At 46.9% G+C, this 27,319-nt stretch overlaps 1 protein-coding gene across 1 annotated transcript in view; it reads right to left on the bottom strand.

Moving 5' to 3' along the window:
• Positions 1–27,319, bottom strand: part of MYO15B (myosin XVB) — a 203,904-nt gene that overhangs the window by 130,044 nt on the left and 46,541 nt on the right. Inside the window, exons 8-11 of the mRNA XM_056549601.1 lie at positions 14,592–14,637; positions 5,712–5,836; positions 5,492–5,609; positions 2,286–2,461 (exon numbers count right to left, since the gene is read on the bottom strand). Coding sequence (XP_056405576.1) covers positions 2,286–2,461; positions 5,492–5,609; positions 5,712–5,836; positions 14,592–14,637 — 465 coding nt within the window. The remainder of the gene's footprint in view (positions 1–2,285; positions 2,462–5,491; positions 5,610–5,711; positions 5,837–14,591; positions 14,638–27,319) is intronic.

Raw genomic sequence — 27,319 nt, forward strand, 5'->3', positions numbered from 1 at the left:
ACATAAGCATAGATTTAAAACATAACATGTTGGCTACCTGTGGCTGCCATTAGAGGGAGCTTAAGAGCTCACTGCATACTGTTATGTAACAAAGGGAACCTGTCACTGATTTTCTGCCTATATAACTAGAGGCAACATGCAATGTATGAAAATATCACATTTCCTACCATTATAAGATGTCCGCAGTCCGATCCATAGCTGTAAAGAAATTACCTTTAATAAATGTGGATATGTAAATTGCCAATAGCTAGTCATTTGGGGCAGGCACCTCTGGCAAGTACTATAATCTGCAAGTGCTGTAATCTTAGCAAGCTATTGAGCTATAGATTGACAGGAAATTAGATTTTTTCCTACATTCCATGTTGCTGCAGTTTTTTTTTTAGGAAATAGTGCCAGGTTCCTTATAAACTCTATAATAAAGCAGTATGCAGAAAGTAACTACCCTAAAGGTGCCTGCGGGCAGCAGCATGTTATCTTTTATACCTATGTAGGGGTTTGGATCTCTGTTTCAGAAAAAAAAAGTTATTTTTTGCCGTATAAGACGCACTTTTTCTTCCCCGAAACTGGGAAGGAAAAGTTGGTGCGTCTTATACGGCGAATACACACCTATCGCGGCGGTCCCTGCGGCCATCAACGGCCGGGACCCGCGGCTAATACAGGACATCACCGATCGCGGTAATGCCCTGTATTAACCCTTCAGACGCGGCGATCAAAGCTGACCGCCGCGTCTGAAGCGAAAGTGACAGTAACCCGGCTGCTCAGTCGGTGAAATCGCGGCGTCCCGAACAGCTTACAGGACACCGGGAGGGACCTTACCTGCCTCCTCGGTGTCTGCTCCGTGCCGGGATCCCCTGCATGTCGGCGCTCTCCTTCGACGTCATCACGTCGTTGTGCACGCCGTCCAATCATCCAATAGGAGCGGCGTGCGTAGCAACGTGATGACGGCGACGGAGAGCATGGATCCCGGGGAAGAAGACGTCCGGAGCGTCGGGGACACCACGGGGACACGGCGACAGCGATGGAGCGACATCCAGGGCAGCGGTGATGAGCGGTGACGGGTCCGGAGCGGCGGGGACACGTGAGTATTACCTCCTATACCAGTGGTCTTCAACCTGCGGACCTCCAAATGTTGCAAAACTACAACTCCCAGCATGCTGGGAGTTGTAGTTTTGCAACATCTGGAGGTCCGCAGGTTGAAGATCACTGTTGGGTTCAGAATCTTTTTTTTCTAGATTTTGCACCTTTAAAATTGGGTGCGTCTTATATGCCGGTGCGTCCTATAGGGCGAAAAATATGGTAATTTTGTACCTAAAAATGACATGTTAAAATGTAGAAATACCCTTTATAGTTATTATATTGCATATTAAGGTGCTCAAATATTTCTTGGTAAGTTTTCAATTTTTAGCTGGTGAAATGCAGAAAAAAAGCAAGCAACTCTAAGCCAATGAGTTGTCAGACAGATAACTCAAATGAATAATCCCTCCACCACAAAATAAAACATGCCAGAGGGTCTAGGCCAGTGATTTCCAAGTGCAGTCCTCATGTACTTCCAACAGGTCCTGATTTGAGGACATCCCATACAGAGAACACTTTTGGTGATGTCTGATGCACTGACAATAAGTATATCACCTGTTAAAGGCTAAGGAAATTCTGAAAACATGAACTGTTGGGGTACTTAAAGGGGTACTCCGCTGCCGGGAGCTCGTTATGTCATAGCCCTGCCCCCATTTTGTCACACCCCACCCCCTCAATGCAAGTCTATGGGAGGGGGCATGGCAGCCACCATGCCCCCTCCCATAGACTTGCATTGAGGGGGCGGGCGTGATGTAATGGGGGCGGGCCTATGACATCACAAGCTTCCGGCGCTGGCTACAGCGTTCGGAACAGTTTGTTCCAAACGCTGAGCAGCGGAGTACTCCCTTAAGGACTGGGCTTGGGAAACACTGGTTTATGCCATGACAGTCCTTAGAAGGCTCCATATATGTATAGCCTTTTCAGATAATTACTGACCAATGAAGAAAGTTACATACATCATGAAATGAGAGACCCATCTATTACAAATGGGGAAATGCCAACAAAATCCAACACGGTCAACCAACTTTTTAGCTACAAAAAACCTTCCCCTAAGCTCTAGATATAAATATATAAAACATTTCCCTAAACTCCAGTTTCTAGCTATGTAACTTTATAAGATCTCTGTTTAACAAATACCTTATATTGAACACTACATTATCAATTTACCCAAAAACTTCATTGTGCCCTAGGTATTAAACTAGAACGCTCACCTGGCTTGTCGTCCCCTGACCTGAGCCTGAACAACTGTGATTTTGCGGCGATATTCTTGAAAATTCTTACGGTTAAGGAATCCCCTAAGATTTTTCTGTAGCGTGAGAGCAGCCAAACTCTGAATCTCTTCCCATTTCCTCTGTAGGATCTCTCGGGAACGCTCTTTTAGAAAGACCTGCACAATGGATATACAATATTTCCAACGTTACACATCATGGAATAAATATTAATATCAATCTTCATCAATGCTCAATGACCATTATAAGTATAAGCAAAGCACAATGGTGTAAAAAGGGTTGAAAACAAGTTAGTTTTCATAGTTACATAGTTAATATGATTGAAAAAAGACATACGTCCATCAAGTCCAACCAGGGAATTGAAGTGAAGGGTGTAAGGGGATAAGGGAAAGGGATGTAGTTTTATAATTCTGCATAAGCATTAATGTTATTTTGTTCCAGGAATGTATCTAACCCTGTTTTAAAGCTGTTAATTGTTCCTGCTGTGACCAGTTCCTGAGGTAGACCGTTCCATAAATTCACAGTCCTCACGGTAAAGAAGGCGTGTCGCCCCTTTAGAATAAACCTTTCCTTCTCCAGATGCCCCCTCGTCCTTTGGGGGGGTTTAACCTGGAACAGTTTTTCTCCATATTTTTTGTATAGTTTCTTCATAATATTTTAACCCTAACCTATTTTTCCTTCTACATGCACAACAAATAGGTCTTTAGGATTTCTTTAATTAGTTTAAATGCATTGGTTCACCTGCAAGGGCATTCATACAATAAAGAGAGCCCCTGTGGTTCCTATGGGGCCTTTAGAGAGAAGCCCAGTTATAGTTATCCTGTGTCCTGGGTGGCAAAACCTATGAGCATGGGGGACAAGTTTAATTTTTACTATTGTGCATCCTTTCTTCTGTGAATACCACTTCCTATACAACAACTATACTGTGCAATATACTTTAGTCTTGGCCGAGTTTATAAACATCCCACACATTTCCTTTAAAGAGTGTTTTATATCTCCTCTTTGCTGTATACAATGATAATTGCCTTATTCTATATTCTTCTCAGGGTCACTTATGCTTTTTTACAGTTCCTTGTACAATATAATAATGCAATATCCTAATACCCAAACTAGCTGCTGCAGAAGAATATAAGTTGTTTTGTGGCAGTAGATTCACCTCTGTCAATATAAAACTGTCTCGACACCGTGACTCTAAACATGCACAATGAACTAAAGTGCGCAATGTTAGTCAAGATAATGACCCTATATGGAGCCAATAGATTTCGCAAATAACATAGGCCCTTATTTACTATCGCAAAACCTACCTATTTTGTTGGGTTGTGTGCCAAAATAAACCTACAAACCCGGCAAACCTGAAAAGGGTGTGTGGTCTGCTATTAAAGAGGCGTGGTCAGTCACGAAAGGGGCGTGGTTTCAAAATCCAATGGATTTACTTTTGAATTCACAGAAAATCCTGTGAATAAATGGCTGGAAATTTCCACCCAAAAAAATTGCTGGTCAGAAAACTTTCCTGACTTCTTAAAGGGGTAGTCCAGTGGTGAAAAACTTATCCCTTATCCTCCGTACAGGAGATCGCTGGGGGCCCCAGCGGTCGGACCCCCCGCGATCTCAAACTTATCCCCTATCCTTAGGATAAGGGATAAGTTGTTCACCACTGGGTCACCACTGGACTACTCCTTTAATCTGTGAATCCCCATAGTAAATAGAATGGAATCCTGCAAGTTGGAAACAATATCAATATCAATCAATGTCACACTAGTAAAAAACCAACACTATGGCCCTCATTTACTAAGAGTGTTGTGTAGGTTTCTTTGTGGGTTTTAATTCCCTACAATTTATTTTCCACTGTATTTACTAAGGTTTCCCTACATTTTCCGGTTTCCCTACATTTTGCTTTTTTTTTTACACATGCTCTGATTTGTAGGGTTTTCCTCAGCTCAAATCCACCACATTTTATGTGGAAACCTTAGTAAATATGTTGTTTTTTTGTGAAAATGTTGGGAACACGCCCCTTTTCGGAGACCGCGCCCCTTTTCCCGGCAGTCACGCCCCTCTTTCGGATTTTCTAAGCAAAATGGAGAGTTAGTCAGGTTTTTTTCAATTCTGGTGCAGACAGATTTTCTGTCGCAATGCGACAGAATCTGGTGCACAACCTGACAAAACATGTCGGGTTTGCAATAGTAAATGAGGGCCTATGTGTATTCATAGTTAATATCATACAACAGTCAGTATATCAAAGAGCAATGCCAAATAATCAGATATTTAATAGTAAGTATGCTAGATACATAAGTCAACCAGACAAGAGAGTAGACAGAAGAAGAAGAACCAGACGCTGTGTTGGTGGACATGTGCTCCACAGGAACCGCACGTGTAAGTTGCTTGGCGCAACTTCTTCATTACATATTTTGGTTGTCACAGTTTCAGATGTTTGGATGTAGACTCCTCAGCCATATGACAACCTTAGACTACAGCAGCTGAGGCATGGGTATCTGGACACTTCATTAAGAGACTGTTTCTGGCATTGGCTTGTAAAGAGCAAACATAAATAAAGTTCTTGTTTAAAATTTGCCACTGTTGGGAAAAATGTAATTGCACTTAAAGGGGTACTCCGCCCCTAGACATCTTATCCCCTATCCAAAGATGTCTGATGGTTGGGGCCCTGCCGCTGGGGACCCCCATGATCTCCCTGCTGCACCCAGAGTTCATTTAGAGCGTCGGGTGCAGCACAGGAGACTCGTGACATAACGGTCACGCCCCTCTAGCGATGTCACGTCCACGCCCCCTCAATGCAAGTCTATGGGAGGGGGCATGACGGACGTCACGCTCCCTCCCATAGACTTGCATTGAGGGGGATTTCCCGTGACATCATCCGGCACGGAGCGAAGTTCGCTCCATGCACCGGATTTCTGGGGTGCCGGTCGCGGGATAAGATGTCTAGAGGCGGAGTATCCCTTTAACACCACGGAACATTTGCACCCAGACACTACCAGTATAGCATGCCCCAGGGTCAAGCACTATTTATATATGTGCAGACCCACATTGGCAAAGTGTATTGAGGCCACTAGGAAAGTACTCCGGGTCCAGCTACTTCCCTCAAACTACCACGATACCGTTCACTCTTTCTGGTGTAGTACAACTCCTGCTGGCCCTATACAACATCTGCCTTTCCATTGGGTACCATGACATACCTTTGAGTTCCCAATCTGATATAAAGCTGAAGATTCACCAAATATCTTGGTTAGTACAGCAGCACAATACTTTCTGTCTTCTGTGAATGTGCATTCCCTTCCTGCAAGGTGACCATATCTGAAAAGATGAAACATCATTGGTGTATAAATGGTATATAGTGATGGAGAATATGTCTGAGCTCAAGGTTATGGACCCTTAAGTGTTGACTAATGTTTTCACCTGTTTACAAACTGTCCTAGTGGAATGCGGATAGGATATCCATCTTTTATCAGCTGCACAGCTTCTAGGATACCGGAATTTCTCAGTTGAGAACTTACAAACTCCACATCAAATATACCTGGAAGCTGTAAAATAGAAATGTAATAATAAAGATCTGATACAGATCTGCTGTATAATGTATACATATATTGTGGACTGAACAAATAGTCTACTCTAAGGCAATGTTCATAATTGAATTAGATTTGTTGGGGGTTTACATTAAGCGTTACTTGTACAATTTGTAGATGTATTCTTTCTGCCAAAATATCAGAATCTTTAACAGACCCCTTTAAAGGAGTAGTCCAGTGGTGATAGGGGATAAGTTGCAGATCGCGGGGGGTCCGACCGCTGGGGCCCCCTGCGATCTCCTGTACGGAGCCCCGACAGCCCGCGGGAAGGGGGCGTGTCGACCTCCGCACGAGGCGGCGGACGACACGCCCCCTAAATACAACTCTATGGCAGAGCCGAAGCGCTGCCTTCGGCAATCTCCGGCTCTGCCATAGAGATGTATTGAGGGGCGTGTCGGCCGCCGCTTCGTGCGGGGGTCGACACCCGCTATCTGGGCCGAGAGCCGGGGCCCCGTACAGAGAGATCGCAGGGGGCCCCAGCGGTCGGACCCCCCGCGATCTCAAACTTATCCCCTATCCTTAGGATAGGGGATAAGTTTTTCACCACTGGACTACCCCTTTAAATTCAATGGGATCTTTCTAAGTCAAACAAAACGTCATAGCAGACATGCTTCTATTACATATGGAAGAAATGATGCTAGACTGCTAGGTTTGGCGTGTAAAAGAGTTATTATAGCAGTGTGTAGTAAAAAAAAAAAAAAAAAAATATATATATATATATATATATATATATAGACAAAGAATAAGTCAGCCAGCACTTTAGTTGATACCAAACTATTATATGGACCTGGCCTACAGGTGCACGCTACTAGGCTAGATATACAGCAACAGAAGAATGCAGCAGCACACTGCCAGCTGGCAGTGTGCTGCTGCATTCTTCTGTTGCTGTATATATATATATATATATATTACAGTTAAAACTAGTTTTCCCTAGTGAAAACTAGTTTGGACTGAACGCCTTGTGAAAACTAGAATTGACTGCTTTTTCCTAGTTAAAACCAGTTTCAACTGAATGCTTTTGTTGAACAACTAGTTTTTACTAAAAGCCTTTTTACAAACTAGAATATTTACTGAACGCCTTCGTGCAAACTAGAATTTATGCCTTTGTGAAAACTAGAATTGACTGTTTTTTTTTTTTTCCCCTCTAGGTTGTTTTTCTGTGACATATTGTACTTTATATTAGTAGTAAATTTTGGGGATACATGCAGTGTTTTTTGTGTGCATTTTTCTGGATTTGAAATAAATCTCGTTATTAGGGATGTCCCGATACCATTACAAGATGGAGTATGAGTACCAATACTTTTGTTAACCACTTAAGGACCAAAGGCATACAGGTAGGCCCTGACATCCTGGTACTTCCTTGGTACTGCTCTCCTGATATAACGCGGGGTTACACATTAACCCCGCGTCATATCACGGCGGGCCCAGCGTCATAGTGAAGCCGGGACCCGCCTCTAATAGCGCGCAGTGCCGATTGCGGCTAAAAGTGGAAGTGAAAGTTGCCGGCTAGCTCAGTCGGGCTATTCGGGATAGCCGCGGCTAATCGCGGCATCCCGAACAGCTGACAGGACAGCGGGAGGGCCCCTTCCTGCCTCCTCGCTGTCCGATCGCCGAATGACTGCTCAGTGCCTGAGATCCAGGGGTCAGAAGATGACAATTTTAAACATATTAATTTTCCTGCATGTAGTTATGATTTTTTCTAGAAGTCCGACAAAATCAAACCTATATAAGTAGGGTATCATTTTAATCGTATGGACCTACAGAATAAATATCAGGTGTCATTTTTACCGAAAAATGTACTACGTAGAAACGGAAGCCCCCAAAAATTACAAAACAGCGTTTTTTTTTCAATTTTGTTGCACAATGATTTTTTTCCCATTTTACCGTAGATTTGTGGGCAAAATGACTGATGTCATTACAAAGTAGAATTGGTGGCGCAAAAAATAAGCCATCATATGGATTTTTAGGTGCAAAATTGAAAGAGTTATGATTTTTTAAAGGCAAGGAGCAAAAAACGAAAATGCAAAAACGGAAAACCCCCCGGTCCTTAAGGGGTTAAGGACCAAGGGCGTACCTGTACGCCCATGGGAATTCTGGTCCCCGCCGCTCACCAGGCAGGGACCGGACTCGGTTGCCTGCTGAAATCATTCAGTAGGCACCCCGTGCAAACCCCTGGGGGGGGTCAGCGATCGATTCAGAACGGCGATTTGCGGTGGTCCCCGGTAACCCCGAAAAAAAGGTGAATAGGTGCCGTCTGAGACGGCACCTATCACCCTTTAGCAGCAGGAGTGAGGTGGCACTGGTGCCACCTCACGATCATCCTGATTTGTCGGCCGGTAACGGCCGATGAATCAGGACTCCAGCTGTGGGGGTGTCCCTAACGGCACCCGCTCCGCCCCTATTCCGGAGGGTGGAGGGCGAGAGTGGGTGTTATGGAGTCCATACTTTAGTGGCGGCCCGCGAGCGCGGAGACAGCAGCAGGCAGGAGGATGATCATGCAGTAGCAGGAGGTAAGGCTGGCCTCCTGCTGTTGCTTAACAACAACAAAAGGGCATGCTGGGAGTTGTTGTTATGCAACAGCAGAAGGCACAACTATAACTCCCAGCAGTTCTGTGAAAAAGTGTGCCTCCAGCTGTTGCATAACTACAACCCCCAGCATGTACAAACTACTAAAGGGCATGCTGGGAGTTGCAGTATTGTGCCTCCAGCTGTTGCATTACTACAAGTCCCAGCATGCCTTTCGGCTGTAAGTGCATGCTGAGATTTGTAGTTTTGCAACATCTGGTTGGGAAACACATAATTTGTCACCTAACTCAGTGTTTCACAACCAGTGTGCCTCCAGCTGTTGCAAACTACAACTTCCAGCATGCACTGATAGACTGTACATACTGGTAGTTGTAGTTTTGCAACAGCTGGAGGCACACTGGTTACAAAACACTGAGTTAAGTAACAAACTCCCAGTGTTTTGTAACCAGTGTGCCTCCAGCTATTGCATAACTTCAACTCCCAGCAAGCATGGGCAGCCAAAGGGCATGCTGGGAGTTTTAGTAGTATGCCTCCAGCTGTTGCATAACTACAAGTCCCAGCATTCCTTTCAGCTGTCACTGCCTGCTGAGAGTTGTAGTTTTTGCAACAGCTGAAGGCACACTGGTTGCAAAACACATAGTTTGTTACCTAACTCAGTGTTTCGCAACCAGTGTGCCTCCACCACTACAATTCCCAGCATGCCCTTTGGCTGTCTGTACATGCTGGGAGTTGTGCTTTTGCAACAGCTGGAGGCACACTGGTTGCTAAATTTGAGTTCAATAACAAACTCTTAGTGTTTTGCAACCAGTGTGCCTCCAGCTGTTGCATAACTACAACCCCCAGCATGCACAGACATGCTGGGAGTTGTAGTTTTGCAACAGCTGGAGGTTTGCACCCCCATCCCCAAGGGAATGGACAGGATTCATTCACACGGGCGGGGGTTTACAGTGAGTTTCTAGCTGCAAGTGTTACGCCGAGCGCTCCGGGTCCCCGTTCCTCCCCGGAGCGCTCGCCTCATCCTCGTTGCTGCAGCGCCCCGGTCAGATCTCCTGACCGGGTGCGCTGCGGTACCGCCTCCAGCCGGGATGCGATTCGCGATGCGGGTGGCGCCCGCTCGCAATGCGCACCCCGGCTCCCGTACCTGACTCGCTCTCCGTCGGTCCTGTCCCGGCGTGCGCGGCCCCGCTCCCTAGGGCGCGCGCGCGCCGGGTCTCTGCGATTTAAAGGGCCAGTGCACCAATGATGGTGCCTGGTCCAATCTTCCAATTACCTTGATTAGTTTCCACCTGTGCACTCCCTACTTATACCTCACTTCCCCTGCACTCCCTTGCCGGATCTTGTTGCCCTTGTGCCTAGTGAAAGCGTTCCCTTGTTTGTTCCTAGCCCGTGTTCCAGACCTCCTGCCGTTGCCCCTGACTACGATCCTTGCTGCCTGCCCCGACCTTCTGCTACGTCCGACCTTGCTTCTGTCTACTCCCTTGTACCGCGCCTATCTTCAGCAGTCAGAGAGGTTGAGCCGTTGCTAGTGGATACGACCTGGTCACTACCGCCGCAGCAAGACCATCCCGCTTTGCGGCGGGCTCTGGTGAAAACCAGTAGTGACTTAGAACCGGTCCACTAGCACGGTCCACGCCAATCCCTCTCTGGCACAGAGGATCCACCTCCTGCCAGCCGGGATCGTGACAGTAGATCCGGCCATGGATCCCGCTGAAGTTCCTCTGCCAGCTGTCGCCGACCTCCCCACACTGGTCGCCCAGCAAGCCCTAAAGATCGCCCAACGAAATCACCAGCTGGCATACTTGACCTCCGTGACACTGCAACTTCAGTCACAGATACAGCAGCTGCTGCCGCAGTTACAGCAACTTCAGTCACAGACACAGCAGCTGCAACAACCATCTCCTCCGCCGGCTCCTGCAACTCCTCCGCAGCAACCGGCCGCTCCTAACCCCTGCTTGTCCCTGCCGGACAAATTTGATGAGGACTCTAGACTCTGCCGTGGTCTCCTTTCTGGAAAGGCCTTGTCTGGGGCCACACCACTCTGGGACCGCAATGATCCTGCCACAGCCACAGTCCAGTCCTTCTTCGCTGAGGTCCGTGGTGTCTTCGAGGAGCCTGCCCGAGCTTCTTCTGCCGAGACTGCCCTGCTGAACCTGGCCCAGGGTGTTTCTTCCGTTGGCGAGTACGCCATTCAGTTCCGTACTCTTGCTTCCGAATTATCCTGGAATAATGAGGCCCTCTGCGCGACCTTTAAAAAAGGCCTATCCAGCAACATTAAAGATGTTCTGGCCGCACGAGAAACTCCTGCTAACCTACATGAACTCATTCATCTTGCCACTCGCATTGACATGCGTTTTTCCGGATGGCGTCTGGAGCTCCGCCTGGATATGGACTTTGTTCGCACGAGGCGTTTTTTCTCCCCGGCTCCTCTCTCCTCTGGTCCTCTGCAATCCGTTCCTGGGCCTCCCGCCGTGGAGGCTATGCAAGTTGACCGGTCTCGCTTGACACCTCAAGAGAGGACACGACGCCGCATGGAGAATCTTTGCCTGTACTATGCCGGTACCGAACACTTCCTGAAGGATTGTCCTATCCGTCCTCCCCGCCTGGAAAGACGTACGCTGACTCCGCACAAAGGTGACACAGTTCTTGATGTCAACTCTGCTTCTCCACGCCTTACTGTGCCTGTGCGGATATCTGCCTCTACCTTCTCCTTCTCTACTATGGCCTTTTTGGATTCCGGATCTGCAGAAAATTTTTTTTTGGCCTCTCTTATCAACAGGTTCAACATCCCTGTGACCAGTCTCGCCAGACCCCTCTACATCAATTGTGTTAACAATGAAAGTTTGGACTGTGCCGTGCGTTACCGCACGGAACCCCTCCTAATGTGCATCGGACCTCATCACGAAAGAATTGATTTTTTGTTCCTCAGGTTCTTTGGACCCAAGAAGAGGGGGAGACCCAAGGGGGGGGGTACTGTTACGCCGAGCGCTCCGGGTCCCCGTTCCTCCCCGGAGCGCTCGCCTCATCCTCGTTGCTGCAGCGCCCCGGTCAGATCTCCTGACCGGGTGCGCTGCGGTACCGCCTCCAGCCGGGATGCGATTCGCGATGCGGGTGGCGCCCGCTCGCAATGCGCACCCCGGCTCCCGTACCTGACTCGCTCTCCGTCGGTCCTGTCCCGGCGTGCGCGGCCCCGCTCCCTAGGGCGCGCGCGCCGGGTCTCTGCGATTTAAAGGGCCAGTGCACCAATGATGGTGCCTGGTCCAATCTTCCAATTACCTTGATTAGTTTCCACCTGTGCACTCCCTACTTATACCTCACTTCCCCTGCACTCCCTTGCCGGATCTTGTTGCCCTTGTGCCTAGTGAAAGCGTTCCCTTGTTTGTTCCTAGCCCGTGTTCCAGACCTCCTGCCGTGGCCCCTGACTACGATCCTTGCTGCCTGCCCCGACCTTCTGCTACGTCCGACCTTGCTTCTGTCTACTCCCTTGTACCGCGCCTATCTTCAGCAGTCAGAGAGGTTGAGCCGTTGCTAGTGGATACGACCTGGTCACTACCGCCGCAGCAAGACCATCCCGCTTTGCGGCGGGCTCTGGTGAAAACCAGTAGTGACTTAGAACCGGTCCACTAGCACGGTCCACGCCAATCCCTCTCTGGCACAGAGGATCCACCTCCTGCCAGCCGGGATCGTGACAGTAAGTTTGAGATGTAGCAAATTTTCCGCTGCAGCTCAAGCTCCCAGCGGGAAACTCGCTGTAAACCCCCTGCCCGTGTGAATGTACCCTAAAACACTACACAACACCTACACAGTGAGCCGCCCTCCACCCCAATAAAAATGAGAAACTTCTGGTACGACACGGTTTCTAAAACGGAGCCTCCAGCCATTGACTGTCCAGGCATGCTGGGAGTTTTGCAACAGCTGGAGGAACCCTGTTTGGGAAACACTGCCGTAGGGTAATTTTGGTATCGGAGGCAAGTGTATTTCTTGCATCTGTGCAAATCCCTAATTTAGGCCTCAAATGCGAAAGGTGCTCTCTCACTTTGGAGCCCTGTCATATTTCAAGGCAACAGTTTAGGGCCACATATGGGGTATTTCCTTACTTTGGAGAAATTGCCTAACAAATTTTGGGGGGCTTTTTCTCCTTTTATCCCTTATGAAAAGGTAAAGTTGGGGTCTCCTCCAGCATGTTATTGTAAAAAAATAAATTTTTTGACAGATTTTTTGAACAGTGATCAATGAAAATGAAAAATTACATTTTTCATTTGCACAGCCCACTGTTCCAAATATCTGTCAAGCACCAGTGGGGTGTAAATGCTCACTGCACCCCTTTTTACATGAGGGGTGTTGTTTCCAAAATGGGGTCACATGTGAGGGAGTCCACTCTTCTGGCACCATGGGGGCTCTGGCACTGTTCTGGCAAATGGCCCGTGACTTCCATTCCAAACAAATTCTCTCTCCTTCTCTTCTTTCGTAGTTCACCGGCAGAGCACTTTACATCCACATATGGGGTATTTCCATACTCAGAAGAAACGGGGTTACAAGTTTGGGAGGCTTTTTCTCTTTTACCCCTTGAAAAAAAAAAAAGTGGGGTAACACCAGCATTTTATTGAAAAAAATCTAATTCATTTTCACGTCCAACTTTAGTGGAAATTTGTCAAACACCTGTGGTGTGTAAAGGTTCACTATACCCCTTGTTACGTTCTTTGAGGGGTTTAGTTTCCAAAATAGTGTGCCATGTTGTTTTTTTTTTTTTTTTTTTTGCTGTTCTGGCACCATAGGTGCTTCCTAAATGGGACATGCCCCCCAAAAACCATTTCAGCAAAATTTGCTTTCCAAAAGCCAAATGTGAGCATTGTAGTGCACCCACAGTACACTTGACGTCCACACATGGGGTATTTCCATACTCAGAAGAGATGGGGTTACAAATTTGGTGGGGGTGCTTTTTCTCCTATTAACATTAAAAATGTTAAATTTGGGGGGAAAACTGCATTTTAGTGAAAAAAAAAATTCATTTACACGTCCAACTTTAACGAAAAGGCATGAAACACCTGTGGGATGTTAAGGCTCACTGTTTCCCTTGCTAAGTTCCTTGAGGGGGTGTAGTTTCCAAAATAGTATGCTATGTGTTTTTTTTTTGCTGTTCCAACAACTTTGGAGGAAAAAAAAAGATGTTGCCATGTGGAGTTTTTTTTTTGCTGTTCTGGCACCATAGGGGCTTTCTAAATGCGACATGCCCCCCAAAAACTATTTAAGCATAATTTGCTTTCCAAAAGCCAAATGTGACTCTTCTTCTGAGCATTGTAGTACGCCCGCAGTGCAGTTTACGTCCACATATGGGGCATTTCCATACTCAGAAGAGATGGGGTTGCAAATTTGGGGGGGGGGGGGGGCATTTTCTCCTATTATGCCTTGTAAAAATGTAACATTTTGGGGGGAAAAAACTGCATTTTAGTGAAAGAAAAAAAAAAACATTTTCACATGCAACTTTAACAAAAAGTCATCAAACACCTGTGGGATGTTAAGGCTCACTGTACCCCTTGTTACGTTCCTTGAGGGGGTGTAGTTTCCAAAATAGTATGCCATGTGTTCCAACAACTTTGGAGGACAAAAAAAGATATAAATTTTCCTTCTAGAAGCTGGGGTCAGGTTCAGAAATCCGCCTCGCAATCCACAGCTAAAGAAGCCCAAGCTTCTCCAACTTCTCCAACTTTCATAAGACGACACCTCTAAACACACGTATAGAAGACTCTTTGCTAGTATTTGTTTTCTGGTTATGATTATGGTTCAACTTTACTGTTTCTTTAATGAAAAGGTTTCAATATGGTTTTGAACTTTCCTCCCAATTTACATTTTGACCAAATAAAAAAACATTATTTGAAACTGTTGTGTGAGAAAGGGCACAGCTTTATTGCCAAAAATGATTCTACTCTTCTAAATATCAGTTCCTGGAATGAACCAGTAGATTTATCTTTATTTTTATTATTTCTTATATGGAGCTGCCACGAGTTACTCAACACACTATAAATTCTGATATAACTTTGTTAGCACAGCCTAAAAAAAACGACAAAAACCATAATGTTTCCATTGTGCAATCACTGAAAATATTTGTAGTGCTTTGGTAATTTTATTCAATGTACTCAATATAAGCAAGTTAGCAATCTGGTGATAAATGAATGATAAGATAAATATTTACCTTTTTTGGATTGGGGGAGATGCAACGAACGAAAAATGTGTGACTCCTAGAGGAAAAAGCAATTATACGTTAAGAAAGCTGCCAAAAAACCTGAAAACCAAATTTTTGTTCTATATTTTGTGAGAGAAGAGATATACAGAAATTGTATTTCAGAAAAACTAGTAATGCAGACCTGTCAGCAGAAAAACAGGGATGTAAGTAAGTCTATGGCTAGCCATGAGGATTTCGGACATACCTTTGAAAAAAAAAAATAATCTCCATAGACTTTTCCTAGGCTTATATATAAACCTTTTTGTTAATATGTAAAATAGGTTTAAAAGTACAAAAATTGTTTGAGTAGGTGAGGCAAGCGGGAACACAGGTAGTGACTAAGAGGACATAGGTTGGAATTACCTGGGCTTAGGCTGGGAAACTGTGGGGTGTGCTGTAACATCACTGTGTGTATTATCCCTGTACTGTAACATCACTGTGTGTATTATCCCTGTACTGTGACATCACTGTGTGTATTATCCCTGTACTGTGACATCACTGTGTATTATCCCTGTACTATAACATCACTGTGTGTATTATCCCTGTACTGTGACATCACTGTGTGTATTATCCCTGTACTATAACATCACTGTGTGTATTATCCCTGTACTGTGACATCACTGTGTGTATTATCCCTGTACTGTGACATCACTGTGTGTATTATCCCTGTACTGTAACATCACTGTGTGTATTATCCCTGTACTGTGACATCACTGTGTGTATTATCCCTGTACTGTGACATCACTGTGTGTATTATCCCTGTACTGTAACATAACTGTGTGTATTATCCCTGTACTGTGACATCACTGTGTGTATTATCCGTGTACTGTGACATCACTGTATGTATTATCCTTGTACTGTGACATTACTGTGTGTAATATCTCTGTACTGTAACATCACTGTGTGTATTATGCCTGTACTGTGACATCACTGTGTATTATCCCTGTACTGTGACACCACTGTGTATTATCCCTGTACTGTGACATTACTGTGTATATCATCCCTGTACTGTGACATCACCGTGTGTATTTCCCCTGTACTGTGACATCACTGTGTGTATTTCCCCTGTACTGTGACCTTACTTTGTGTATTATCTCTGTACTATGATATTACTAGTGTGTATTATCTCTGTAATGTAAGATCACTACATGTATTATAGTTTTATAGAGGTATGGTGTATATTATAAGGAATTGCTGGGGTGATTCAATTTTTATGGACCACAATATGTTGCGGTATTGTATTCAGAGGGTGCACTGCACGTCAATTTTATATTCAGAGGACGCAGTATGTGGTAGTATTATATTCAGAGTTTACAGTGAAGTAGTATATTTAGAGGGTACAGTGGGTGGCAGTATTATATTTAGAGAGTACAGTGGGTGGCAGTATTATATTCAGGGCCACAGTATCTGGCTGTATGATATTAATATTGTTTTCTTATAGAGGATCAGAATGCGCTGACAAAGTGAGGAGATAATGACATCTAGACATCAAGTTCTGCAGAGAGAAGATTTAGCTGGAACAAGTCCAGGCGGTATGTACCATCTGAATTAGATAAGGAAAGACTATAGAAAAGACGTCACCTGTAGTCACTGATATCATTGTGTATTCTCCTCACTATAGAGAAGACGTCACCTGTAATCACTGATATCATTGTGTATTCTCCTCACTATAGAGAAGACGTCACCTGTAGTCACTGATATCATTGTGTATTCTCCTCATTATAGAGAAGATGTCACCTGTAGTCACTGATATCATTGTGTATTCTCCTCACTATATCCCATCAGAGCTCTAGTCACTTGTAAGTTCTGCAGTAATGATGGGTAAAACAAGAATCCCCAGCATCCCCTTACCACTGCTTAGGTCATACTGGGAGTTGTAGTTTTACATGGTAGACATTTCTTTAGCACTTTCCCCTTACTTGGCAATTGGTATCTTTGATTATTATACTGGAAATAATTTTCCACAATGTGCCACATCACTGGTGTCCGTTATAACAGGCTAAAAAATTATTCCAGGGTGGGGGGGATTGTATGGGGTGCATCGGGTAATACCATCCCTGGCAAAAACAATGGGATCACCCCCTGGGATTTTAAGCCTGAATTGCACAAAAACAAACATGCTTATATTTCAGCGCCGTAAGGGACTATGGAGATAAAAAGAGGTATGCCCAGAATCCTGATGAGAATTCCCATCTAGCCATGGGCTTATTTATACCCCTTTTTTCATGCTGGCACTCTGCTTTAAATTTTTCCCGAACGTTCAGTTGGAGAGGTATCATCAGAACCACATTCTACAAGAGAGCATGTCTGTTTCTTTAACTACCATAAAGTTGAATGGAAAGGCAGCAGCATGCTTGATTGTTGCTTTATATATAAACTCGTGTTCACTGCGGTTGGTTATGTGGGGGGGGGGGAGGCTGTGATTGTCCTGTGCTGGCGATTAGTAAGGGTCCTTCCTATTGGTCTTGAACCTAAAACTTGCTCTCTATATTCTAGACATTCTGATTAGTCATTAGTCTGTCTGGAGCAAATCCTAGCAGTCTACAGCCGGTATAAGCAGTCTTTACTTACAACTGAGTGCGATTCCCAATGGACAAGGTCTCAGAGAGAAGAGCTAGTGTACTCCTCTTTCTTTCAGACTCTACACTAGACTTATTCTAAATGATTGTTTCTCTCAGTAGAGAGGCTTGCAAAGGGCAAGCTTCTCCTTCCCCTCTGAAAGATTCTTAGCTATGTTGATGTTTGTGCATGTTAATGCTTCTGCTCCCAACCATGCCTGGTACAAATGGAGTTACATTGTTAAAACATAGGAGCCGTTGGCCCAGATTTATCAACCTGAGACACAAACTGGTGTGACTTGCCCATAGCAACCATTTCAGTTTTTATATCTTAATGAGCTCTAATAAAATGAAAGCTGAGCTGGGACTAGATGCTATGGGCAAATCACACCAGTTTTTGTCTCAGATAGATTGATAAATCTGGGTCATTATGTAAAACACTAGTACTTGGTACATGGTGGACGACACCCAACCACAGGCCCTGCAGGGATCCCAGTTGGACACTGAAGATAGCCACATGATTTTTATAGTGGACTTCCCCATTGTCATATTGCCAAACCACACATTGATTACAGTATGCAATACAATAAAGGCCCTTTTGACATCTTAAAGGGGTACTCCGCCCCTGGCATCTTATCCCCTATCCAAAGCTAGGGACCCCGGGGATCGCCGCTGCGGCACCCCGCCATCATTACTGCACAGAGCGAGTTCGCTCTGTGCGTAATGACGGGCGATACAGGGGCCGGAGCAGCGTGATGTCATGGCTCCGCCCCTCATGACATCACGGCCCGTCCCCTTAATGCAAGTCTATGGCAGGGGGCGTGACGACCGCCACGCCCCCTTCCTATAGACTTGTATTGACGGGGGCGGGCCGTGATGTCACAAGGGGCAGAGCTATGAAGTAACGATGCTCCGACCCTGTATTGCCCGTCATTACGTGCAGAGCGATCTCGCTCTGCGCAGTAATGAAAACGGGATGCTGCAGCAGCGATCCCCGGGGTCCCCAGCAGCGGGACCCCGGTGATCTGACATCTTATCCCCTATCCTTTGGATAGGGGATAAGATGTCTAGGGGCGGAGTACCCCTTTAAATACAGCAATTTATAGCAATTGAGACATTTAGGAAGTGGATTGACAGGAGTGGTGCAACATATTAACGGGGTGGCAATTGCGTACCATGGCACCTGGAGGGCTTCTAAAGGCTTTCATACCTGTCATGGTAAGATCTGCTGATGCAGTCTCTAAGCGATCGACTGATTGCTTCTATAAGTCACCTGTGGGGACTCCCATCTGAACCAGAATGACCCACAGAATAACAAGACAATATGCCAGTTTTACTGTAAAGTGCACTGTGTAAAATAAAAGCCCTCAAAATTTGCTAAATATTTTTTCTATTTCACTCCACAAATCAGTTCTACCATCCATTTTATGGTATAAAAGTTGAAAGGTGTCACTACAAAGTACTATTGGTCCTGCAGAAAACAAGTCCTCATATGGGTCTGTAGATAAAAAAAAATAAAAGTGGGTTATGTCTTTTAGGTGCATTTACACATTGGAATCTCTGCCTGGAGATATTCTGTGCAGAGATCTGTGCTAGCAATTTTGCTGAAAGAATGAACATATTCATTCTTTTGGTAAGTTTGGAGTCCGGAAACTCCACAATATATATGGGTCAACAGGAAACCCATTCACACCAATATTTCTGTATAAGGAGGAATGATCCATAGTGCCTTTAAAAGGTGAGGAGGGAAAAATAAAAATAAAAATTGGCTGGATCTTTGAGGCTAAAACTACATGTGTCCTTATAACAATATAACAATTGGAATTAACTCTTACAGTTAGAGTTTCACCCTCCTTACACACTCTCTATCCAATAATAAAAATGGGGTCCCCTTCCTGGTCATCCAATCACTTTGAACACCTTCTACATATGAAGCAGGGGTCTTGAACATACTTGAAAGGGTACGACTTACCTGCAATGCCATTAAGTATGTTAAAGAGCATCGCCACACCTCTCCTCAGATTGTATGTGGTAATTACAACTCACCTCCATTAACTTCAATGGAAATGCGCTACAATACCACACACAACCTTTGTAATCCTGGATAATGGATTTGATATCTGAGCTTGTCATTTAGTCTAGATTAGTTTGCTGAGAGTTGTAGTTTTACAACAATTTGGCACCCATAAAATTGCATGCTAAAATTGTATTACACTAATTTTCAATAAAAGAAGCTGGAACACCCGATCGACCCTCTCCTCCTGCACAGCTGTGGCCGCCATCTTGCGCAAGCTGTGTGCTGCAACTGCACTCCCAGCCGGTGAAGCCAGGACATATGCTGCTAAATATGGGGAGCAACAGGCACGGCATACCAGCGGGCTTCACAGGAGACCCCCTGCTGTCCATAAGGGTCTGTCCTATTGCTACCTCTGGGGACTCAGCAACTATACATAAGGGATCTTTCCCTGTGCTACCTACAGTATCCCAGTACAAGGCTTAGCCTCTCTCCATTCTTTCAGCCCTGAATTCCCAAGGGGACATTTAGCCAGCACTCCCTACCAGCCTCATACAGCCTTAGAGTCCTTGATCTACTCAGCCCTGCTTGAGAGCCATTTTCCAGTCACTCTGTTACTCCGGGCTGCAACACTGCAAAGGGCTCTTAAGGAGCGGTACCTCAACAAGGGGACCCAGTGCTCGGTACCCTTCGCAGTGGCACCGGCTTCCAATCCCGCTCCAGCTTCAGGGCAATATTCGCCGCAAAGGCTCAATCATTAGCGATGGAGGTTGCTCCCAGCCAGCCCTTGTTCACTCAAGATAGGGGTCCCCAGCCCAGGCAGGACCTCAACTGACCCCACCCTTGGCGGGCGCTATGGATGTCTCAGTGTCTACCCCTACGGATCTTCAGACGTTGGCTGCCGCATTGGTCTAGCAGATCACACCTACTATACAACAAACGCTTGAAAACACCATGCGTTCAACGTTGACACAGCTCCAGACTGATCTGGGAGCCCAAGCTGAGAGATTGGATGAGGCAGAACAGAGGATCATTGCACTAGAAGATGAAAATGGGGGCTTGGCTACCCGGCTACGCCAAACAGAAACTGATCTCTGCTACGTCAGTGAGAAGCTGGAAAACTTGGAAAACCACTCACTCCGGAATCTAAGACTAGTGGGGGTCAGCAAATCTATTCTTCCTTCAGATTTTCAAGATTTCTGCGAGAGCGACCTGCCCGCAGCCCTGGGCCTCCAACATAAATGCAGAGTGGAGAGAGCGCACCGCCTGGGTCAAGCCCCTGCTACTACCTCCCAGTCCCATCATGCTGACTCATCTCGCCCGCGGCAGGTTATCCTGAAATTGCTTGATTACAATGACAAGGTGGAGATCCTGAGGGCTTACCGCCGACGTACCTCACCTCTCACTTTTTGCAATAAGAAGGTGCTGATCTTTGAAGATTTCTCCGTGGATGTGGCCAAGCGCAGTCAAGCTTACAGCAAAATCTGCACTGCATTGTTCAAGGCTAAGAGACATTTCCAGCTTCAATATCCTGCAACCCTGAAAGTATATCACTCTGATGGCACCTTTTCCTCTTACAAGACACCCAGCAATGCAAGAGCTCCTGCAGGAAAGGCTCATCGTCTCCGATCCCCGCCACGTCGATCGCACACTCCAGGAGGCAGAGGTGAACTCACATCTCATCCACTTAGACGCAGAGGGAGTCGTACAAGATTGCTGGGTTACTCCCGGAAGCATCGCAAGTCGACTGGCCATTGCAGCAAAAGCAGGAGTAGCAGATCTTCCTCTCCAGACTGAGTATCTTTTGTTACAAATGTTGTGTTGCTACTTTATTTCTGGGGTTTAGCAGTCGCCTGCTGACATTTGTTGTACTACTTTGCTGCCTTGGGTTTAATTATTTTACATATTTGCTTGGTAACTATCAGTGCGGCTTCCCCGCTTCAGTGTTGTTACGATTCGGCAGGCTGGATGTGGATCCTCTGTGTCAGCGAGGGATTGGCGTGGACCGTGTCGGTGGACCGGTTCTAAGTTGCTACTGGTATTCACCAGAGCCCGCCGCAAAGCGGGATGGTTTTGCTGCGGCAGTAGCAACCAGGTCGTATCCACCGGCAACGGCTCAACCTCGCTGACTGCTGAGAAGGCGTGGGACAGAAGGACTAGGCAGAGGCAAGGTCAGACGTAGCAGAAGGTCGGGGCAGGCGGCAAGGTTCGTAGTCAAATAGGAATAGCAGAAGGTCTGGAACACAGGCTTTGAACAACACTAAACGCTTTCACTGGCACAAGGCAACAAGATCCGGCAAGGAAGTGCAGGGGAAGTGAGGTAATATACACAGGTAGCAGGTAGAAGCTAATTAGGCTGATTGGGCCAGGCACCAATCATTGGTGCACTGGCCCTTTAAATCTTAGAGAGCTGGCGCGCGCGCGCCCTAAGGAGCGGAGCCGCGCATGCCAGGACATGACAGCCGGGGGCCGGGACAGGTGAGTGACTTGGGATGCGATTCGCGAGCGGGCGCGTCCCGCTATGCGAATCGCATCCCCGCCGGCAGTGTCAGTGCAGCGCTCCCGGTCAGCGGGTCTGACCGGGGCGCTGCAGAGAGAGGAACGCCGCGAGCGCTCCGGGGAGGAGCAGGAACCCGGAGCGCTCGGCGTAACAGTACCCCCCCTTAGGTCTCCCCCTTTTTTTGTCCGGTAATTGCTTCACGTGGGACGAGGACACTGGGAGCGATTGTAGGGTTTCCTCATCAAAGGCAGGCAGTTCAGCAGGAGTGGGAATGGGGAGGGAGGGCAGAGGGTGAAGCTTGGCACGGGGCAGAGTGTTACCAGGACGGGGGCTATGAGGAGGCAAAGCATAGTCCTGATAGGCCTTGGGGAGACCAGGTGTAGGAGGAGGCACTGAGGCTTGCCTGACGGGACTGGGAGCAGACGTGAGGCATTTCTTGTAGCAAGCAGGGCCCCAATTCTTGATCTCCCCGGTGGTCCAGTCAAGGGTGGGAGAATGATGCTGGAGCCATGGCAGACCGAGGAGGACTTCAGAGGTACAGTTGGGAAGGACGAACAATTCAATCTTTTCGTGATGGGGTCCAATGCACATTAACCCCTTAAGGACGCAGGACGTAAATGTACGTCCTGGTGAGGTGGTACTTAACGCACCAGGACGTACATTTACGTCCTAAGCATAACCGCGGGCATCGGAGCGATGCCCGTGTCATGCGCGGCTGATCCCGGCTGCTAATCGCAGCCAGGGACCCGCCGGCAATGGCCGACGCCCGCGATCTCGCGGGCGTCCGCCATTAACCCCTCAGGTGCCGGGATCAATACAGATCCCGGCATCTGCGGCAGTTCGCCATTTAAATGAACGATCGGATCGCCCGCAGCGCTGCTGCGGGGATCCGATCATTCATAACGCCGCACGGAGGTCCCCTCTCCTTCCTCCGTGCGGCTCCCGGCGTCTCCTGCTCTGGTCTGTGATCGAGCAGACCAGAGCAGGAGATGACCGATAATACTGATCTGTTCTATGTCCTATACATAGAACAGATCAGTGTTAGCAATCATGGTATTGCTATGAATAGTCCCCTATGGGGACTATTCAAGTGTAAAAAAAAATGTAAAAAAAATGTAAAAGTTAAAGTAAAAAAAAGTGAAAAATCCCCTCCCCCAATAAAAAAGTAAAACGTCCGTTTTTTCCTATTTTACCCCCAAAAAGCGTAAAAAACATTTTTTATAGACATATTTGGTATCGCCGCGTGCGTAAATGTCCGAACTATTAAAATAAAATGTTAATGATCCCGTACGGTGAACGGCGTGAACGAAAAAAAATAAAAAAAAGTCCAAAATTCCTACTTTTTTAATACATTTTATTAAAAAAAAAATTATAAAAAATGTATTAAAAGTTTTTTATATGCAAATGTGGTATCAAAAAAAAGTACAGATCATGGCGCAAAAAATGAGGCCTCATACCGCCGCTTATACGGAAAAATAAAAAAGTTAGAGGTCATCAAAATAAAGGGATTATAAACGTACTAATTTGGTTAAAAAGTTTGTGATTTTTTTTAAGCGCAACAATAATATAAAAGTATATAATAATGGGTATCATTTTAATCGTATTGACCCTCAGAATAAAGAACACACATCACTTTTACCATAAATTGTACGGCGTGAAAACAAAACCTTCCAAAATTAGTAAAATTGCGTTTTTCGTTTTAATTTCCCCACAAAAATAGTGTTTTTTGGTTGCGCCATACATTTTATGATATAATGAGTGATGTCATTACAAAGGACAACTGGTCGCGCAAAAAACAAGCCCTCATACTAGTCTGTGGATGAAAATATAAAAGAGTTATGATTTTTAGAAGGCGAGGAGGAAAAAATGAAAACGTAAAAATTAAATTGTCTGAGTCCTTAAGGCCAAAATGGGCTGAGTCCTTAAAGGGTTAAGAGGGGTTCTGTGCGGTAACGCACAGTACAGTCCAACTTCACTCCGTTGACCGAAGAAATGTAGAGCGGCTTGACGAGACGGGTCACCGGGATGCAGAACTTATTCACCAAAGAGTCCAGAATAAAATTTCCAGAAGCACCAGAGTCCAAGCAGGCCACGGCTAAGAAGGAGGAGTTGGCAGAAGGAGAAATCCGCACGGGCACAGTGAGAGGTGGAGAAGCAGACTTCGTACCAAGAGACGCCACTCCCGCGTGAGCTGGGTGCGTGCGTGCGTTTCCCAGACGTGGAGGACGAATAGGGCAATCCACCAAGAAATGTTCGGTACTGGCGCAGTACAGACATAAATTTTTATCCCTACGGCGAGTCCTCTCTTCATGGGTCAGGCGAGACCGATCCACTTGCATAGCCTCCTCGGCGGGAGGCACAGGGGTAGATTGCAAAGGATACTGTGAGAGAGGTGCCCAGAGATCAAGGTCTTTTTCCTGGCGGAGCTCCTGGTGTCTCTCAGAAAAACGCATGTCAATGCGGGTGGCCAAATGGATAAGTTCTTGCAGGTTGGCAGGAATCTCTTGTGCGGCCAGCACATCCTTGATGTTACTGGATAGGCCTTTTTTAAAGGTCGCGCAGAGAGCCTTGTTATTCCAAGATAATTCGGAAGCGAGAGTACGAAATCGGATGGCGTACTCGCCTACTGAAGAATTACCCTGGACCAGGTTCAGCAGGGCAGTCTCGTCAGAAGAAGCTCGGGCTGGTTCCTCGAAGACACTACGGACTTCAGCGAAGAAGGACTGGACTGTAGCTGTGACAGGATCATTGCGGTCCCAGAACAGTGTGGCCCAAGACAAGGCCTTTCCAGACAGAAGACTCACTACGAACGCCACCTTAGACCGTTCTGTAGGAAATTGGTCCGACAACATCTCCATATGTAGGGAACATTGAGACAGAAAGCCACGGCAGAGTCTTGAGTCCCCATCAAATTTGTCCGGCAGGGACAAGCGGAGGCTACGAGCGGCCAGTAGCTGCGGAGGAGTTGCAGGAGCTGGTGGAGGAGATGGTTGCTGCTGTAGCAGTGGCAGAAGTTGCTGTAACGTGGCGGTCAACTGCGACAGCTGCTGTCCTTGTTGGGCGATTTGCTGCGATTGCTGAGCGACCACCGTGGATAGGTCAGCGATACTTGGCAGCGGCACGTCAGCGGGATCCATGGCCGGATCTACTGTTAGGATTCGGCAGGCTTGGAGGTGGATCCTCTGTGTCAGAGAGGGATTGGCGTGGACCGTGTCGGTGGACCGGTTCTAAGTTGCTACTGGTTTTCACCAGAGCCCGCCGCAAAGCGGGATGGACTTGCAGCGGCGGTAGCAACCAGGTCGTATCCACCGGCAATGGCTCAACCTCTCTGACTGCTGAGATAGGTGCGGTACAAGGGAGTAGACAAGAGCAGGGTCAGACGTAGCAGAAGGTCAGGGCAGGCAGCAAGGATCGTAGTCAGGGGCAACGGCAGGAGGTCTGGAACACAGGCTAGGAACACACAAGGAAACGCTTTCACTGGCACAAGGCAACAAGATCCGGCAAGGAAGTGCAGGGGAAGTGAGGTAATATACACAGGGAGCAGGTGGAAGCTAATTAGGCTGATTGGGCCAGGCACCAATCATTGGTGCACTGGCCCTTTAAATCTTAGAGAGCTGGCGCGCGCGCGCCCTGAGGAGCAGAGCCGCGCGCGCCAGGACATGACAGCCGGGGGCTGGGACAGGTGAGTGACTTGGGATGCGATTCGCGAGCGGGCGCGTCCCGCTATGCGAATTGCATCCCCGCCGGCAGTGTCAGTGCAGCACTCCCGGTCAGCGGGTCTGACCGGGGCGCTGCAGAGAGAGGAACGCCGCGAGCGCTCCGGGGAGGAGCAGGGACCCGGAGCGCTCGGCGTAACAAGTGTGTTTACAAAATGTTTTTATTGGTGGGTGAACATCCATGGGTGAACAAGTCCACTACCCACTTAACAGCCACCTTTATGACATCATGAGCGTTGTTGTGTTCCAGAGTTTTCTTGTTTCTTTTTTGTTTTTCCTTGTTAACCCCATTCCTCTGTGGGTTACCCTTCTGGACTCCTCCGCCCCTGGGTTCTACAACTCATCTTGGCGATTCCCTGTCCCCTAATTCTGTCTATCTTTTGTCTTGCCTGCATGCTGCTGTCTCTCCTTCCTCCCCATCTCAACAGCTACTTGCTCAACACTGCACTATTCCATTACCATGCCCGGAAGGGTTCTTAGTTTATCATGTGTAAGATTGTTACCTGGAATGGGAAGGGGCTTCGATCCCCTCAGAAACATATGAAGGTTCTGCGCTTTCTGAAATGTCTGCGTCCTGACATTGTCCTCCTGCAGGAAATGCATCTTACGGAACCAAACTTTCAGAGAATGGAGAAGCTATGGGTGGGCAAGGCCCTGGGTAGCCCGGCAGACAATGGCAGATCTGGAGTACTGACGTTAATTCACAAATCTTTTGCTCACCACATACTCTCCCATGAACACGATGCGGAAGGACAATTGTCACATATTAAATTTGAGCATAAAGGTAATACGTACAGTTTATAAAATGTCTATGCCCCGAACGGAGATAATAATTCTTTTTTTCATTCTCTAGCAGATACCATCAACCGCACTGCTGAGACACTGACACTCCTGGGGGGGGGGGTGACTTAAATTCAGTAGTGGACCCACTGATAGACCATAGAAGCTCCTCCTTACCCCCGGTGAGTGACAAGGTCCTCCCCCCTTTTCTGACGCAAACGGGTTTACTAGACACTTGGCGTCACCTCCATTAGGGTGACCGTGAGTAAACACTCTTCTCACATGTACACATCTCTTGGTCTCGAATTGACTATTTCTTAGTTAGTCCTTTTCTATGCTCCCATTTGCGGACAGTGGACGTCCAGGATCAGGACATTTCGGGCCATGCACCGGTTCTCCTGGAGCTCATGCCTTCATGTCCCAAGGGCTCCGATTTCCTGTGGTGCTTTCCATCCCATCTGGCAAAAGATGACTCCTTCCGAGATCTTTTGAGGGGTTGGTGGCTGAAGTTCCAAACTGACAATGCGACACATAGGGACACTCCCTTAATGCTGTCCTGGGCTCCTATTATACTGACCTTTACTCCTCCCCCCCCCCCCCCCCGCCCCTACTGATGAGGGAGCGAGGTTTCTGGAGGGTCTCACGCTCAGGAGCTCAATGCAGCGATAACGGAAGAGGAGCTAGCAGCAGGTATTTGATCCCTTGCTAATGGCAAAGCGCCAGGGCCGGATGGGTATCATGGTGAATTTTACAAACCCCTGCTGGATAAAGTGGTGCCCCCTTTAGCTTGCTACTTTAATGAAATTCTACAAACTGGGGTCATATTTCAGCGGCTAAACTAGCATATATAAAAGTGATCCCTAAACCGGGTAAGGATCCCTTGTACCTGGGATCCTATCGCCCTATCTCTCTGATCAACCAGGACGTGAAATTGCTATCTAAAATCCTGTCAGATCGTTTGACGGTATTTTTACCATCCTTGATAGGGGATCATCAAGCAGCTGTCATGAATATTAGGAAGGTCCTGGCAGTTATGGATAGTGCTCGGCACCAGTCTCGATCAGTTTCCCACCCTGCCCTGCTTACACTTGATGCGGAAAAAGCATTTGATAATGTCCGCTGGGACTGGC

Source organism: Hyla sarda, chromosome 13 (assembly GCF_029499605.1).
Source record: "Hyla sarda isolate aHylSar1 chromosome 13, aHylSar1.hap1, whole genome shotgun sequence".
Lineage (NCBI taxonomy): Eukaryota > Metazoa > Chordata > Amphibia > Anura > Hylidae > Hyla > Hyla sarda.